Source organism: Equus quagga, chromosome 14, assembly GCF_021613505.1.
Source record: "Equus quagga isolate Etosha38 chromosome 14, UCLA_HA_Equagga_1.0, whole genome shotgun sequence".
Classification (NCBI taxonomy): domain Eukaryota; kingdom Metazoa; phylum Chordata; class Mammalia; order Perissodactyla; family Equidae; genus Equus; species Equus quagga.
Genome location: NC_060280.1, coordinates 13,087,983 through 13,106,589, shown reverse-complemented (window position 1 = coordinate 13,106,589; position 18,607 = coordinate 13,087,983). Strand labels below are relative to the sequence as shown.

General features: G+C 50.1%; 1 protein-coding gene across 12 annotated transcripts in view; it reads right to left on the bottom strand.

Moving 5' to 3' along the window:
* PLEKHA7 (pleckstrin homology domain containing A7) overlaps positions 1 to 18,607 on the bottom strand; it is a 125,354-nt gene that overhangs the window by 20,070 nt on the left and 86,677 nt on the right. For 11 of the 12 annotated variants that reach the window (XM_046638167.1, XM_046638168.1, XM_046638169.1 and 8 more), the window contains 8 exons: positions 17,336 to 17,858; positions 16,692 to 16,778; positions 13,937 to 13,990; positions 9,558 to 9,638; positions 5,873 to 5,941; positions 5,617 to 5,697; positions 4,585 to 4,734; positions 3,884 to 3,985 (listed from right to left, as the gene is read on the bottom strand). In XM_046638167.1, coding sequence (XP_046494123.1) covers positions 3,884 to 3,985; positions 4,585 to 4,734; positions 5,617 to 5,697; positions 5,873 to 5,941; positions 9,558 to 9,638; positions 13,937 to 13,990; positions 16,692 to 16,778; positions 17,336 to 17,858 — 1,147 coding nt within the window. The remainder of the gene's footprint in view (positions 1 to 3,883; positions 3,986 to 4,584; positions 4,735 to 5,616; positions 5,698 to 5,872; positions 5,942 to 9,557; positions 9,639 to 13,936; positions 13,991 to 16,691; positions 16,779 to 17,335; positions 17,859 to 18,607) is intronic. The other variant, XM_046638171.1, reaches the window with a different exon arrangement.

Genomic DNA, 18,607 nt, shown 5'->3' with positions numbered 1-18,607 from the left:
AGTTATATGATACAGCTGTTATTTTTTAAAAAGTACAATGGGAAAAGAGCCAGGCTACACAATGACACGCACACTCAGACAAGTTCCAACCGAAATCAGACAGGAAGAGGTGCTGGAAAGAGGTGAGCAGGGGCTGCCATGGTTAAGGGACCGCGGGCATCTTTTAAGAGCAGTTTAAATATCAGATGTAGTATTCTTTTAATTTCCATGTTATAGTAGGGGCAGATAGCCTTGGCCCCATCCCAGGGACTGAAAAAGGAAGGTTTCACACCCCCATGTCCTCTCAAGGCACTGGCTGCCCTCAACTGGAAGAGTTCTCTCTCAACGCTGCATATTTACAGACATGCCTGATTCTACAACTAGACCATGTGTTCCCTGACATTCCCACAGGGCCAGGTACTTGGCAGGTTCTCAGTCCGTGTGTGTTGAATGAATAAAGGATCAATTATGTAAAATTCCCAGATCCAATACTTCCCAACAGCCATGACAACAGACGTCTGAAGTCTCCCGTCCTAAGGGGGCTCCCGCTCTCATACTCTGTCCACCCTCCCAACACCATCGCACATCCTCAGGACTGACAAGCAAATAACGGGCTTGATGTTCAGCTTCACACTAAAGTATGAGTGTCCCAAAACAGATGTGCTACTGAACCCAGAGTGTGTCTGTAAGCTCACGGGATTGCATCTAGGGCTGTGGTCCCCAAGTGGAATGCTGAGGACAGGTGAAGGAGGAGCACGGGATTAAAATCAACACTTGCTCTCCTCCTCTGCCGGTCTGCCTGGCATATTTCTACCTGTCACTCCAGTCCACAATCCTGCCCCCATATGGCCTTTCTGTCACCTCCACATGTACGAGGAAAGCAGAGAGATGCAATGGCTGGAGAACCTCTATCTTTCTCCAAGGGTAACGAATTTAATAACTTAATGACAAAGTGAAGAAACCTTCTGGGGAGCAAAGAGGTGGGGTTTCATTCCTATAAGCTCACACCATGCCAGGCAGAGGGGTTCCTATGTACTACCCTCAGCAGAGGCTGAACCCAATGTCCGGAAGTAGGGACACCCACAGGGAGCCTCCCCTATCGCTGCCGCCCACAGTTACCCGGATGTTCTTATATCCTCTGGCTTCCCCACCCAGGTGGCCATGAGGATCTCCATAAATAAAGACACTCTACTTTACTGAAAAGGTTATGCATTTTCTCACAGCCAAGCGTGGCTGACGGGAGGTGAGTTTCCAAGCCCCTTTACTGAACATCTGCATGTGGGGCTGCAAGCTCATCTCCGGTGTTAGTGATTTATTCAGGACTCTAACAGCTTGCCTGGCCGAGAATTATACCAAAGAAATTAGCACAGAGTTGCCAAAGAAAGGCCCTGGGAGCTTCCCAGGTCATTGCAGATTCAGGCAAAGCATGAGCAATGCCACCCACCTAGGGGGAAATCCACCTGCAGGGGCCAGGCTCCGAAGTGGCCTACCTCCTAGTACCTTAGAGGCCCAAGTTCTCCAGGGAGTCTGCAACAAGGCCTGTTACATTGTACCCACTGTTTTTTAGAGGAGAACAAAGGATTCTGGGCCTGCTGTCTGTTAAATCACCAAGAAATAAGGCACGGCAGAAATACAAATGGCCAATAATCATATGAAAAGACGTTTAACCTGCTGGTAATTAAATAAATGCAAATTAAAACAAGATGTCCTTTTTCAGCCAGCAGACTGGCAAGAACTAAAAAGACTGATAACATCAAGTGCTGGTGAGGATGTGGGCAAACAGGTTCGGCACTCTCATTCACTGTGGGTGGGAGGGCAAATGAGTCCAGCCTTTCAGAGGGTCATGTGGCAGTGTCCGTAAACATTCAAGATGTACACTCATCTCAACCCAGCAAGTCTACTCCTAGGAGCCCTGGATAAATGCTTGTAAATGATCTTGAAAAGGCAGTTTGACAGATGCTTACTGTGGCACCGTTTATAAAAGCAAAACACTACAAATAACTTAAATGCCCATCAGAAGAGGAATGACTAAATAAAGTGTGGAACATCTAGATTATGAAATGCTATGCAGCAGTTAAGAACTAATTTAATTTCATTTACTTAGACCAACACTGTCTCATACGACTTTCTGAGACTATGGAAATCTATAGAACGTGCTTTCCGAAGAGTAGCCATTGGCCACGTGTGGCTACCGAGCACTTGAAATGATTCCAGTGTGACTGAGAAATATATTTTTAATTTTAAGTTAACTTTAATTAATTGATGTCTAAATTTAAATAGCTACCATACTGGGCAGAATAAACTTGGGGGTATACATCCTGGAAAGATTTCCACAACATAAAGTTATGACAAAAAAGGGAGTTATTGAACAATGTGTAAGTGTGATTCCTCTTTAGGTAAACACAACTCGCACCCCTAAATAAACAATATGATTCTATGTGTGTGAATATGTGTAGACATACATAAAAAATGGTCCAGAAGACAAGGCTGAAAACTGATGGGATGGCACAGAGGGAGGGCGATGGGACTGGGGCAGAGGGGAGGAAGGAAACAGGAGATTTTGTTTCTTCTTTTTGTTTTTGCTTCTCACTCTTTGGCCTTTTCAGAGAGAATCATTCATGTGTCACTTGCATAATTATAGAAATGTAATGAATGAAAAGCTAAAAAAAAATTACTGCTAAAATTAATGTGGATCATTGAAGTTCAAGAAGTGTGACAGGACAGTTTAAGGAACTAGTAATTGTTTGAAGGACTATGTCAACTATATTCACCTAGTATTTTCAAGCCACTGTGCTAAGTGCTGGGGATATGAAAAAGGACAGGAAAATGTTAGTCAAGCTCACATGAAGGGGAATTATGGGAAAAGAACAACAGTAGCAGGAGACAGACAAGTTCTAGGAAACCTCGTAGGCCTTCCCTGGGTGAGGCTAACGTCCAGAGAGTCACCATATTCATTAAGTCACTTGAATGAAGAGCCTTGGCTAGGACTAGTTCATCAATCAACAAGTCCAGCCCCAAAACCGGCCTAGCACGTTGCCTCAGACACAAGAAGCCTCAAGTAATGCTTGCTGAAGGCAAGTAAGTCAAATTTATGTCAGGGCTCTGAAAGAGGAGATACGGATCTGAAGCTGGGTTTGGAAGCAGGTTATTTTCCATTTTTACAATTTAGAGGGTGGAGTGGAAGCCTGGTTCAGCACTGCAACGGGGGAGCACTGAGAGCTGGAGGACCCAACCTGGAAGAAGGAAAACCACACAGGGCCTTTCATTCTCTCCCCTGGGGGGCAGAGGCAGTAATCAACAACGTGGCCTGGTCTTTAAGGGTAAGGGAGGCAGGGCTCTAAGGCTGCCTTTCCTGACTGCGGCAGGGACCACAGTGATGGGTATCTCCCAGCTTGGCCTCCAGAAATGCAAATGACCGCCTGCCTGGAGACCAGAGGCACCTCACGGGCCTGAATTCACACTCCTCCTCGGGGAGGCTTGATAACATCTATCTTTAGGAATCAGAGGAGGGAAGGAGGCCAGGGCTTCCTGCTGCTGTCTAAGTGAGTAGCTAGAAACCCAAGACGGGGCCAAGAACCATAAGAACACAGATCACTCTCAAGTCTCTGTAAGTTCTCAAAGTTGGTATTTGTCTCCTCTTGGGTCTGTGTGCCCAAATGATCAGCAGCAAAACCCTTACAAAAATGCCCAAGAGCTTGTCTTTGAGAGCAGAGAGGCAGGGGGAGCTGAGCGGAGGCTTATCACAGCCTGGCTGGGGAAGGGATCCCCAAGGGAAAGCATGGAGTGGCAAGCAGGCTGTCCCAGTGGAGGAAGAGAAGGCCCCTGGGTAGGGCTGACAGTACCCACAGGTGAAGGGTCTCAGAAGAAATCAGAGCTCAGAAGGGATGAAGAGCCTTTGGGTCACCTGGAAAAAAAACGCTCTTCTGTGTTGCTCCTGCAGGGTCTGCTTCAGCTGCTCCACATCTCTCTCCAACTTCAGGTATTCGTTCCAGGCATTTTCCATCTCCTGTTGGCCAAGGAAACGCTTCTGCTTCTTAGTTACCCCTGCCCCCGAGAAAGCTCCAAGAGCACCTATGCTCCTGACCACTGCCGACGCAGCCAACGGGAAGGGGAGCTGCACGGGTCTCAGGCAGGCCTTGTGAGAGAGGGACAGGGGCTGTTTTCTCAATCATGCTCTGTCCTGGCCACCTGCACTGTCCCCTCTCCCACCCTTGGGGATGCTTTGAGTCCCAGTCCGGCAGAAAGGGCCTGCATCACATCAGATGGACAAATAAAAAAGAGGAAATTCTGACATGTCAGAAATAACTGCACACACATCAGGGGAGTAGCCTTCAGGCTGCTCTCAGATTTCTGGTCCCTTGGGTGTCACTGTGGCTATCCAGGAGTCGCTGATGAAAACACCCTAAGGGATCAATCAGACAGACAGACATGCCACTCCTGGACCAGGTAAACTACTGTTAGGAGGCAGCCTGGAGAAGTTCTGCTATTCCAGGACAGTTGTCCCTGGCCACCAACTCAACTACAGCCTGGGGGATGAGAAAAGCAGCCCCCTGCCAGCCCATCCTGAGCGGGAAGTGTCTGCCTCCCTCCACACCCTCTACGCACAGTGGACTCTCTGCAGAGCTCCGCCCGGATGTGGACGAGGTCCTCCTGCAGCAACCTCTGCTGGTAGGCGATCTTCTCCAGGTGCTGGGGCTGCTCTCGGTACTGCTCCATCTGTCTGTGCAGCACCTCCAGCACGGACTCTAGCTGGTCCTGCACCGTGCAAGGGCCAAAGAGCAAGAGGGTAACTGGACAGTCCCCGGAGGCCTCCCTCTACCAGGCTGAGGACTAAACAAACCTGCTGATCTAGCCGAGGCTGAAGGGGCCAGTGCCCAGCTGGGGCCTGAGAGTCAGGGCCTCTGATTCCAGCCCTCGCTCTGCCCACTGGGTGGCCTCCTGGGACAAGTCACCTGAAAGCTTTGTGCCTTAGTTTCCTCATCTATGAAGTGGGCATAAAGCTATCAACTCCTGTGAGATAAACTATGAGGATAAACCAAAGAATGGATAGAAAACTCTCTAGCTCTAGGGAAAAGGGGCATGTTATAAACCGTCAGCATCATTACAATGCCTTATTAAAATGCAAAGAAGAAAAAATTCACTTTAATGGTCTAAGAGACCAAACATTGACAGCTCCCTGGGCTACTCCTGCCTTTCCAGTCGGACTTGCTTCCTCCATAGGCCAGATACTGGGAGGAAAGGAGCTTTAGGAAGCCAGGGTCTCTGTCCTGTTATCACTGCAGCCACTTTCTCCAAGGCGGGCCCCCTCCCTGGTGGCATCACATTGAAGCCAGTGGAGCTCTCCTCTCCCAGACTCACCTCACAGGGCCGCCAGGGAGAGGTGGGCCAGAGCGGAATTAAGAGGAGGGAAGGGGGAGGCAGTACTTGGAATAGGTAGGCCAATGTTTCCCTATAAGGTTTCCTCCAGGTTCAGACAGAAATCTTCTAAGAAATACCCTTTAAACCCAAAAGCATTGTTCTGGATAAACTAACACCTGTTGTCCAATACCAACATCATAGTCCAGTCACTATCTGAGGAAGGACAGGATGACAAAACGCCCCTCCGCTCAGCCCAAGATTATGAAAACTGACGCATACTTTGTTCTCCTTGAGGGCTCGAATTTTGTCTTCCAAGTCCTGGAGGATCCTGTCTTGTTCACAGAAGACGCTCAGTTTGACCTACGAGCAAGAACAGGTTGGAGAGGGCCTGGGATGATGAGAAAAGGGCATGGCCTTGGAGTGTGATCAGAAAGACTTTGGCCACAGAACCATCCAGACCCTGCCTGAAGCTGCCCACCCTGGGACCGGGGGCAGCAGGCAGCCCAGGGGTCAGCCTGTCACTCTGCTCACTCACGTCAATGTCACTCTCAGCGATCTTCACCGGCTTCAGGCTTCGATCTTTGAGAAGGTCCCGGCCTGTCATCTGGGAAGTGAACAATTTAAAGGAGATTTAACCACGGGGCTCAGGATCAGAACTCGAGAAGGAAAGTTACCCCACGATGGATGGGTGTGGCAGTTTCGACAGTGGCACGTAGGGTCACTACACTGAAGGGGCAGAAACTTGGGCAATTCTTGCTTTGTTTTTATGCCTATTTCATTTTAGGGAAAAAGCAAAACCTTTTTGAGATCCTAGTAGCACTCATAAATTTTGCAAGACAAAGAAAATGCAGACATTCGAGTTATAGGATCATCAATTGTTGAAGCTTATAGTTGCCAAAAATGAGTTCAGTATGAATCTTGGAAAATTTGCCACTGATGAGTGAGAGTTTTGATACTGAATCTGGGTTAAGATACAAGTGGCAGAAGTCTGTCACCCCCGCCCAGGGCAGTGGGGTGAGTGGACCAGGAGAGACAAGCAAGTCCTCTGGGGCGTTGTCAAGCCTAAGTTTAAGGAAGTCTCTGAGCAGCCCACCCCCATGAGTGACCCTGGCCTTCCTCAGCCTACACTGTTGTCTGGGAAGAAGATATGGCCAAGGGAAGAAGGAACTGGATAATTCCTGGGTGGGGTTTTTACTTGATCCCCAGTAGCTGAGGCTAAGCCGTACTTGTAACACAAGTTACAGGTTACTCTGACCTCTCAAAAGGAAACCACAAAGCAGCAGACAAAAATCACCCAAACTTGTGGGCCAGTGGAATTCCACATTTCCCATCCCTCCCTTGACCCAGCATGGGTGACACGTTGCCCATCTCTCACTGACCCCTACGAAGCTGAACCCAACTGATTAGCCCATGTTTTCATTTCCCCAAATCTCTTTCTTGCCAAAAGCTGTGCAGGGGACGGGGGACCCTTTTCATAGATGCACCCCACAGCCAAGCCAGGTCAGGTACAGCCAGGTCAAATGTGCCTCGAGGAGGGGAGGATGTCTTGCTGAACTCCATTTTGCAAGTATGACCAGGGAAACGGAGGGTGGAGCCATCCACAGCAGAAATAGGTGGTGTGTGGACTATGCAGAGCATCCTGGTGTGGATGGACAGACAGCTGCTCCCTATTCCATCTGGGAAGTCCAGGACATTTGTGAGTACTAATCAGAAGCAGAAAGACATTGGCAAACACTCCCCTCAGAACTCACTCTAACCATGTGGCCAACTGTCCTACACTCCTCCTCCCTGATAAGCGTCATCAGCAAATCCAAGGGTCAAGGTCGAATGCCCTCTCCATGCCTTGGGCTGAAGACTGAGTCAGGGCTGCAGACTCGCCTTCATCTATTCCCATGCTCCCTTTGGTCACACAGTAGAGGACAGGCACCACTGTCTTATTTATCTTAGTGGAGCCAGCCCTCAACATAAGGCCTGGCAGAGCAGAAGGCACTCAGCAAATGCTTATTGCATTGCAGGGAGGTCAAAGGGAAATCCGTGTCGGTCAGTGCTGTAGAGTGCCTGGAAAAAGAGGAACTCCAGCCAAATTCTGCTCTTCAAACTGGCAGATTATGTGTACATACATGTATACACACAGTCACAGAGCACACTGACTACAGCAACAATTCACAAACAGACAGGCCATGCTGGCTCCTGCAAGGGTGGAGGGAAGAGGAAGGGGAGGAAGTGGAATTAATCCTGGTCAAGCCCAACAGCTGAACTTGCCAGGCAGGACTTGGGCCTTTAAACTCAGGGGAACCCAGCAGGTAAAGGTAGGAAGTCTTCACCCTGTGTCACAGTCCTTCACCAAAGCGAGGGACAGTGAGCTTGTCTACTCTCCAAGGGGCTGACTCTTGGCTCGTTTCCTAGGAAGAAATCATTTTCAAATTGAGCTATGTTTCATGGATTCTTCCCCCCAGCAAAACTCTTCCCCTTATTTCACTGAAGCTTTTTACAGATGACATCTTTTTGATGCTGAAATAGCAAGGCAGAGCATCTAATTGAGCAATGCCTCCTTTAACCAGCACCATCAGGAAAGGAATGGGGTATTCTACACAAAAAAGGGCATTTTGAGAAAGCTGAATCTTTTAAACTTTTTGATGGAAAGCTTTCTAAAAGCATGTCCTTCACTGCCTTCATAGAATACGGAATATAAATTCAAGCTTATTTTGGATGAATCAGAGTCATTATAAAAATCAGTAACATAGAATTTCTTAGAAGCTGGTTTAGGACTATTTGCCCCTTACTTAAATGCTCCCAAATTTCTGTGCTTTCATTTCCGTTTTAGATTGACATATAACATTTCTTCTCAGGATACTAGTGCTCCCTCTTTTCTAAGAAGTTTCTCTTGTCCCCTTTAAGGTGCTGTGAGTTAGGAATGCTAGTGACTGAGTCTGTCAGGATTAGCAACAGAAGCAACACACCTGCTGCTCTTCCCTCCCTGCCTCCCGCCAGCCAGCAAGGGAGCCATCAAGGGAGATCTTCCTGCACCTGTGTCTCCCACCGCTACGGGCCTTAGGACATCAGACGATGTGTTCCATCTCCCCTCACTAGATAGGAACCTAATTAGGGGTGACCGTGGGAATGGTGACATATTTTCCCTGCATCCTCAGAGCCCAGCCCAGGGCCTAGCATGTTGAGGATATTCAGGAAATGTTTGCTTAGTGAGTCTGTGAATGTAACAAAACAGGGCAAGCTGGCTGTGCTCAGGGCCTGAGACGTCTTCCTATGTAGTAAAGGCCATAGGCTTTAGAGCATGGGCTCCGTGATGGTGTTTACACAGCTCAGAGGCCCATTACGCTTCTGAATTTAGCTTTGTTCCAGATAGCTGAGGCTACTAAGACATATCCACAAGTAGTATATTACGTCTAATTTTCCTTTTAAAATTGCACTTTGTGATAGCAAAGTTTAAATCTATTTAAAACATCAACTATGGGTCCCCAGCATCTCTGTCACCAGAAACAGTGAAAGTCAGTGGGCACCCATCCATCTGAAAGAGTCTCTGCATCAGAGAGGGAATCAAAGGTCACTCAGGCCTCTACTCTTCACCACATCCCAAGACCCCTCTTCTCGAGGCTCAGGCTGATCGGCCACGGCACCTGCTTGCCAGCCTGCGGCCTCCCTTGGAACGCTGTAAAAGCTAGCCATGTTCAGGCACAACTTCCACATTACTCAAAGTGGGGTGGGGGGCCTGTTTTGTTCTAGTCCAGCTCCAAACTGTTTCCAAACATCAACCCCTTGCCCTAAAGAAGATCCACCCTAGTCCCGGGGCCATGGTGGAATATGAGATGCGCCAGCCCCTCCAAGGCGACCAGGAGCTGCTGCTCCCTTGCAAGGAACTCATGCTCCACTACACAGACAGTGCTGGTTTCTGTCTAAGCTCAGCCCTTGCCATGGAGGCAGACAAACAGAATGGGAACATGACACAAGCTGGTGGCAAGCTAGGCAAGCCCCCACCCCCATGGCAGCACAAAGATGGAGTCACAGAACACCACAGATGAGAGGCTCAGCCTGGTGCACCAGCCAAAATGCTGAGAAGCTTCACTAGAAAGAAAATAAACCGAAATGACTTGCAGGAAGCCTGGGGGCGGTCAGGAGAGCCCCTGGATAAGCAAGTGATGGAGTCGCAGGAGCCAGAAGCAATGGAATGGCCCCGCCTGGAGACACAGATCAGGTCAGCTTACGCTTCTCCCGGGCCGACAGCCCCGTGCTGACTTCTTCAGCACTTTGTAAAGCACGTTGATCAAAGGTTCATTATTTTTTATCTGTTCCAAACAAAAAGGCAAATACAACAAAACGTAACAGGTGAGACATCAAATGACACTTGAAGGAGGCAGAATTTGGGGAACTGGCAAGGGGAGCCTTAGGGAGGTCGTGTGCTGTGCAGTTCACATGACCGCATCTCAGTCTGGGTGTGCTGCTTCCCAGCTGTCAGACTTTTCCAAACTTGTCCCCTCACCTCTAACGCAGGGACAATTAGCTCTGCCTGAAGGCCCCTGTGCAGGCTGGTTCACTGAATGCTGGTTTCAGTGCCCATTTCCCCCACTTCTGCTGCAGAAGGCAAGAAGGAAGCTTGCCTTTTCCTCCGTCTTCCCTCATCACAGTCTGAGAGATACCGAATGTGGAGTTCAGAGCGGTGCCATGCCTTAGTCTCACCCTGCCCAACATTTTCCACCTTCAACCCCTCAGACACTTGCCTCCCCACCTGTGTCGCATCTACCTAATTATGTCTTACCAACGAGCCCAAATGCTTACAGCTCCTTTAAGGGAACACCGTCCTCACCCGCTAAGAGAGTGGATCTCAACCCTGGCTCGCACACTGGAATCAGCCAGGAGCTGTGAAAAGTACGGATGTCCGAGTCCCAACTCCAAGAGACTTGGATGTAATTAGTCTGGGGCGGGGCCTTGGCATCGGGATTCTTAAAAGCCCTCCTGGTGATTCTAATGTGCAGCCAGGATCCGGAATCACTCCTCTAAAAAGTGGTTCTCAAACTTGAGCATGCTTCAGAATCACCTGGAGGGCTTGCTAATAAACAGATTTGCTGGGCCCCACCCCCAGAGAGCCCCACTGAGCAGGTCTGGGATGGGACTCAAGATTTTGCATTTCTAACAAGTCACCAGGTATTGCTGATGCTGCTGGCCTGGGATCACACTTTGAGAACCACTGCTTTGGAACAATGGTTCTCAAACACTGCTATCCATTAGAAACACCTAGGGAGGGTTTTCCTTTTGTTTTGTTTTGTTTTTTTAAGAGCAATACCTAAGTATTACTAATTAAATCAGAGTCTCTAAGGGTAGGACCTAAGCATCCATATTCATTTAAAAAGCTTCCCTGGTGGTTCTGGTTATGACCAGGGTTAATAATCTCGGCTTCAGAACAACAGACCTCAAACTTTAGTGTGCACAAGAATCACCACAGAGCTTGATTTAAAAAAATACAGAATTCTGGGCACTATCTCCAGCGGGTCTAATTCAACAGAACCCCGTAGATCTGTCATTTTTTAAATCAAGCTCCCAAGTGATTCTGAAGTAGGTGGTATCCCAGGCCACCACTTAAGAAACTCTGCCCCAGAAGCTGACTTTGGAAACAGACTCTGAACAGAGCAGCCCTGGTGTCAGGCCCCAACAGTCATGAAGAGCCTCGAGGCCAGGCGCCCAGAGCCACGGATGACACATGCCCCACCAGGGACAAGAGCGTCTGTGGGGTTGACTGCAACCTGCTCCAAGGACAAAGGCCACTCGAGTGGCAGCAGAGGAACTTCCTTCCCCCTCACCTCCCAGCTGTGCCTCCCAGCTGCCTAAAAACAACCCAAACTGTCAACAACGGCGCACCCCCACCCCCTCTCCAGACCTAGCTGGGGTGTGGGGTTCTAAAGAGCAGAACTTTAATGGCAGAAATACAGTTCAGCTCTTTAAAAAACTTAACGCCCTTGCATCCACGATAGGAGAAGTAGCGTTTCAGGAGAGGCTGGGAGAAAGGGTGTTTAAGAGTGTGAGCTTCAGAGTCAGAGCTCCCCGCAAGTACCGGCTCCCCACGAACTACTTACACGGCCTTGGGAAAGTCATTCATTTCTCTGAGCCTCAGTCAGTAAAAAAAAAGATACCACCACCTCCCTTACGGGGCTAATGCAGGGGTTACAGGGTTTAACAGAAGTGAAACACAGGGACTGGCACACGTTACATCCTCTATTGTTATTAGGCTTCTGTTGGGAGTCAGGACACACAGGGACTCCTGGCCCTGCTCTGTTATCCTGTGCCTCAGTTTCTCTCTCTCTCTAAATCTCTTTTAGCTCAAATTCTATGATCTTGAAATAAAATAAACTTGAGCTGGATCTTCTCTCCAGGACCAACGTAGCGTTTCAGCTATCCCATACAAACAGGAATCAGAAGACAGGTATTTCCAACTACTCCAGCTCTAGGTTCCCTCTTGCACTGTGCGCCAAGCACTCTGAAGAGAGTTTCAGGGTACACCTGTGCTGCTGGTGAGCCGAGCCTCCCACAGGCCTAGGTAGGTGGTGCATGCTCTACAAATACTTCTGTGCCGAGTGCATGGCCCTGGGGTGGGGGTGAGAAGAACCGAGCAGGCAGCGTGGTGACTGGCCATTGGGGAGGCCAAGGAACGGGGACAGGGTGCACACAGGGCAGGTGGAGGCCAGGGCTGGTGGACCTCTCTCCAGGTCAGGTGGGGTGGTGGGCGTGACAGAAGGACCTGCACAGGATGAGGGCACGGGAGGATGGGCTGGGCTGCATGTTCAGCCCACACCACTGGGTCTGAGCACTCTGCACCCTGAGGCATTACTACCTTACTTACAAGACTCACGCTCAGTGTGATCTGCCTGCCACGTAAACGCCCTGATTTTGAGAGAATCCTCCTTGTTTTGCTCACGTCTGAAAGCCAAGTCTGACTTTTGTCCACTGCACCTTCTTTCCTAAGGCCTAGGACAGACTCAGGAAGCTGCATGACCTGCCTCTACCTCCCCCTGCCCTCACCCTGCTCTTGTTGACTCCCACCATTACCTTTCCTTTAATCTCAACCAACCCAAACCCTCTGGCCCTTCAAGGAGCCACACACACGCCACCGCCTCCCGAAGCCTCCCAGCGTAGAAGTCCACAGTGACCCTCGCTATCTCAGCCCTGAGCACTGGGCCAGACAGGTCTTTGTACAGTCAATGTAAATAAGTCTGTGTTTTTCAGGGATATTTTCTTTCCCCAACCCAGACCCTTTGGAAGTTTCTCAAGGCCAGAGAGCCTCAATATTTCTCTTGCATCTCCCTTAGGCTTCTCCAGAGCTGGGTACACAGCAAGTACTCTACAGATACATAAATTTGTGATTCTTAATCAAAGTCACTGATCTTGCCTCAGCATGGGGAGGCCTCCCATCTGCTGCCTTAGGGCCTAATGTTCCTACCCCTGCTTCTACAAGGCTGGATGACGATCCTGTGTTAAAAAGAGCTCAAGCCAGGTACGCAGGCCCTTGGGGAGGCGGTCGCCTGGGTGTCCTGCCACAGGCCCCTCGCCCACCCTCTAACACCCACAGTTAATTAAAGGTCACATTCCTTCGGTCTATTTCATGGTTCAGGCATAAGAAGTGCTTTTCACAGTGCGAGCTTTCAGAGAGCTGTGGGAACGAAACAATAGCAGCTCTCTCTCAAGCAGAATGCCTCGCACTTCTACAGCAGCTTTCTCGGGCCCTCTCTGTGCTACAGAGGCTGATTTAGAGCCTGAGCTTTATCATGTACAGGGAGGGGCCCAGTGTTCATCTCCTAAATGTAGACAGGAGACCACATTGAGCCTCAGAGCCACGTAATTCCATGTGGAACTTGCTCCCCCAGCAACAAAACCAAACACCCCACCAAACTACTTGTGAAAACACACACCAGTGGCACCGTGTGAACCAAACCCACCTCGCCCCCACTGGAGGCTCTGAAGAAGCAACTGCTTATTATTTGGAGGGACCTTTTGGTTCTGATTAAGGACAGAAAGAGATCAAGATCTTGTGCCCTCATTCTATAAGCCAGAAACTTTACAGCAGAATTCACAAGAAAGTGAGGAGAGCTCAGAGTTTGAGGCTGTGAGAAATAAAACTCTTCTGAAAGGCACAAACTTCTGGTTATAAAATAAATAAGTCATGTGGATGTAATATACAGACTGTAGTTAATAATACCATATTGCATATATGAAAGTTGCTAAGAGAATAGATCTCAAAAATTCTCATCACAAGAAAAAAAAATTTTGTAACTATGTATGGTGACAATGTTAACCAGACTTACTGTGGTGATCATTTTGCGATATATACAAATATTGAATCATTATGTTGTATACCTGAAACTAATGTTATATGTCAATTACATCTCAATAAAAAAATGAAAATTTCAAAAGCCATAGCAATATTAAAAAACAAAAACAAAACATGACTCTTCTGATTCCGACAGGAGACATCTTCATTTGGGATCCAGATTTGATGAGACCTGCACGGCCTTTGGCTTTGGGCTTGGCTCCAATGAGGCTGACACTCTTAGAAAGGTGAGTGTCCAAGGGAGGCAAGACCCTTGACATCACTCACCTTTAGGTCCAGGTACTCCAGGTCTTTCTTAAGCTGGAGGTAGGTATCGTCAGCCTTCAAATGAAGCACAGAGGAGAAAAAAGCCAGTTATGAACACAACCTGTTTCCATAACTTGGGACTTCACAAGTCAATCATTTACATCTGCAGCCTCCAGACAAGGGACCAAAGCAGACCAACACATCAGGGGCCACAGAGGAAGCACAAATGTCTCGGTGCAGCTCAGAGCCCTCTTTCAGCATGGTGGATCTTGCAAGTCACCGTGGGGATGTCAGCTTGTCCCCCCACTGGCTGGGGGGACAGTTTGATGAGGAGGAGAGAGACAGGACACATCCCATCAGAGGGCTGGGATGGCAAAGCAAGTGAGGCAGAGGTGAGCTCCTGAGATGCAACTAGAGAGGTCTAGTTGGAAGAGGACACGCTACACCTGAGCTAGGGTCCTATCGATCACCAATGCTCCAATTCCTGTCATCAAACCTTTGCACTGGGTCACTTCACATGCATGAAGCAAAATGACCCCAGATTGGTGTGAACAGATGCCTGGAAAAGGCAGAGAGATGACCTGGGTGACCCAGGGAGGTCCCTTTATGACCTTGGGTTCCAGGACAATAAGCACCAGCAGCCACTGGAAGTTTCCTGGAAGTTTTGGCTCCTTTTGCTCAGCATGGAGCCAATGTGGCCATGTCAGGAGCTGGTCGTGGAAGGTCCAGTGTCAGACCCATCTGCTTGTGTCGCCTTTGACAGTCTGTTGAGTTCTTCCATCTAATTACTGGGAACAGGGAGAATAAGGAAAAGACTGATTCCCTAGCATTTATGCTTCCCATGTAACAGATCACAGAAGCTACCTGTGAGCCCGATGGGCTACAAAAGCTTGGACCTAAAAAAAACGGCCTGCACACCACTTTCTCAGCAGACTGAGGCCTCCCAGAAAGCCAAGCAGGCCAAGGCTGGGAAGGCGGTCCCTGTTCACGGCTCTGATGCAAAAAAACCCACACAAATAAACAATGTGAGACGTTCAGGCTGTGCTTTTAAGCATGAGAAGGCCTGAAGGACCATTGCCAGGGACACTAGTGGCTTGCAAGATCTTATTTCTGTCCCTAAACTGTCCCCTTACCCATCCCTACTTCCCCAATCAGCCTAGTCTCCGTACACTTTCCACAGCAGTAAGGAGGACACAGAACAATGTTATTAAAAATCATCCAGATTCACAACTTAGGGTTTTTTCACATGTTCCCCTACATTCGTTTTTCTGAATATATTTCCTGAGTCCCTCAGGTCCCACTAAAACAGGACATGTAAGGAAGGTGACAATCCTGTCACCTTCCTCATTTGTCCTATGTCTACTTCACTGCATCCTGGAGGGGCCAGCCTCATGTGGACCAGCATCCTAAGCTGCTCAAGACATCCAGGAGAGCGACTGCCTGGCCATTCCTTGGGGAGCTTGTCTGTAAACCCCATGTCCTGGAAATTCAGAACATTGTGCCAGATAGGACCCGGGTTTTGGTTCCAGCCTGCATGCCACCAACTGAGGGATCCTGGGCAAGTCACTTTCCCTTCTGGATCCACTGACTCCTGTGTGCTAATAACCCCTGTCCAGCTAACCTCTCCCAGGTGACTGTGAGTTTCACCAGGATAAAGGATGTGAGGACGCTCTGTCAATCAGCAGGGCACCATCCAGATAAGAGAGGGCACTATGACTCTTTCCTCCAAGCTGACACACACCTTTCAGCATCCCAAGGAGTGCCCAAGGTGGCAACAAGGACGACAGCCAGCACAGCCCTTTGGACACGACCACACACCAGCTTGGCAGTCACTACTCACAGCCAGAGAAGCCACAGTTCAGGTCCCTCACACCACATGCAGCCTCCTCCCCAGTGTCGGGGCGTGGGCTTCACCACTCTGCACAGTGTCTGGCAGTAGCATCCAGAAGCAAACAGGCAGGGAAGGAGGGAGAGAGCCAGACAGCAAGTACAGACTAGAGCATGGGCCAGCATGTCACTCCCTTGCCCCCAGGGTGGCCCTTGGCCCTAGTGAGCCCACCAGTGCTGACCTGGCAGGTGGGAAAGGTCAGCTGGTGCTGCAGTAACTGGCCGACGGCGAAATTTCGCACACTGGCCAACTTGGCCTGGTGCCGCCGTAAGCGGGTGAGAAGCAGTGAAAGCTCCTCCAGCTGCAGGTGTGGAGACACATCACAAGGAAATTAGCCACCGCAGGAGCACGACGCTATATTACTCTTCACCCCGGCACTGAGACAGCACTGACGTGACACCGCAAAGCAATTATTGCATTAATTCTGTCATTAGGACAAAAGAAGGCACTGGCAGAAAAGGGGCCACAGGAAGTAATTTTTTCAGGAAACAGCCACCAACAGTGCAAGCTCACCTGGACTCGAGCTTTGAAGACAGAGTTAATGACTCAAAGCAAGGACTGGGAAGAGAGGAGAGGAGCTAACAGGAGAAATGCAGGTGGCTGGAAAATGCCGCAGGCGAAATGCAGCCAAAAGAGAAGAAAAGGCCAGTATTTCCCTCCACTTCCTCCAAGCTCTTCGTCTGCTCTGGGGAGGACCCAAGGCCAGCGGGATGAGCCTGAGCAAGTCACTCGACTTCTCTGAGCCTCAGTTTCCTCACCCCTAAAATGGGGGTTGATAGCTGCCCTGCAGACCGCATTTGACCGGCTCAGGGGAAAACCCCCATGAGGGAGCCCTTTGCAGGCTGTATGGTATCAGTCACCTGGAGGGGGAGACCAGGAGCTGCTTACCGATTTTCCGTGTAAACTGGGAGCGCTGACAGTGTGGGTCATGTAACCCATGGAGGGCATGGAGCGCCGGTCCACGTGAGAGGAGTTCTGCAGGTGGGGAGACAAGAAGTCACACCGAGGGCCTGGCAAGGCAGCCGCGGCTGGGGCCAGAACCTGCCACTCACTCCCAGGGCAGCCCACCACACGGCACCTCACCTCTCTGAGCCTCAGACTCTTCATCTGTAAAGTGGCGCTACACATCTTTCTCACCAGTTCTAACTATAAACTGTGAAAGCCCCTTCAAGAGGTAAAACTTAGGCGGGGTTATTATAAATAATTAAACTGACTGAACCCAGACATCTTTTCCTGCCTTCCAAGCTGCAAGGAAGCAGACTTCTAGCTGTGTGACCCTGTGCAAGTTACTTGAGATCTTAATGCCTCACAGTTCTCATCTGTGAAATGGGAATAAAAATAGCACCTACCTCATAGGGTTGTTGTAAGAATTAAAGTAAAGCCTTTAGTACTGCACCTGGCATCTAAAAGTTCTGATAAGTGTTAGCTATCATTATTATCCCAAATGGCTTGAGTTTGTGTTCAAACCATGTGAGGCTCCCTCCAACCTAATGCTGGACCCAGGCAGCCTGGCACGGCCTTCAGAGCCTCACCTTGGTGGCGTGACCCCATGCCTTCCTGGGAGAACCCCCTAGTGAGATGTCCACGCTCCTCCTCTGGTCCGGTGGCTTCACAGTGACCCTCTCTGCTGGTGTGTGTGGCCGCCGGGGTGGGAATACCCTTGGGGGTCCTGGAGGAGGGATGTCCGAGGGAGATGGAGGCACAGAGATGGAGCGGGGCACCTCCAGCATGCTCCTGCTCCGGCCCTGGTCGGTGAACTCTGGCGAGCCGGCACAGATGGGCGCCGTGGGGCTGCCGTGCCGGAACTGCTGGCGCTGCTGCCACTCGTAGAGCTGCCACACCGTGCCATCCCGGTGGGCCCGGCGCTCCTCGCTCGACATCTTCAGGTGGCTGGCTCGGTCCTGCGCGTACTTGTAGTCACTGGGCAGGTTGCGGGGAGGGGGCGAGGAGCCCCCCGAGGGGTGTCGGGTGCTCTTGGGAAGAGTCTGGTAGTTTTCTGGGAAGGCCAGGGACTGGCCAGGACCCTGGCGAGGAAGGGTCTGGTCCGGAGGCAGGCTGAGGAGAAGAAGAAGGATGCGTATGACAACCAAGCAGGGGTCTGCCAGGTTTCTGGAAGCAGCTAAGTAAATCCTCAAAGCCAGGCAGGCGAGGGAGCCCAGCAAGAACCCCAAAGAACATCAAAGCAGACATCCAGGACTTTAGCCACTTCCTCGCTTTGCAGGACTCCAAAACCATTTTTCTCTGTCAACCTTAGCATGTCAACCCCCTACCAGGCCCACGTGGCTGCCCCATGCCCATCACTTCAAGTGCAAAGTGACTGAACCCGCCTTCTCCTTCCCGCCTCTTCCGTCAGTGTGCTCTTCCAGCAGTGTGCGTGCTTATAGGAAACGCTTCCCAGTGCTCCGGGTCACCAACTTTCCCCCTGCCCGGGATCGCAGCACCAAATTCTAGAGGTTCCTACAGGAGGCGGCTGGCTCCAGTTCCTTTCTTTTCTCCTACTCTAGTCCAGACACTGATGAATTACCTCCCCCCAGACAGCTGTGAGACCTTCCTAACTAGTTTCCACACTGTACACAGTCAACTGCTTGGATCCAGTCACTCCTGTGCTCCAAAATTTCAACGGCTCCCTGCTGCTCACGAGGTAAACTCTAAACCCTTTGCCTGGTACTCACACTCTCCAGCACCTGACCTCAACCTACTAGGCCTATAGTCCTGCTGTTTTCTCACTGCTCCTCCTCCGGGGGCCATGACTAGGCTGAGGCAAGCCAGGCGTCCAGGGCCCAGCACTTAAGGTGGTGCCCCCC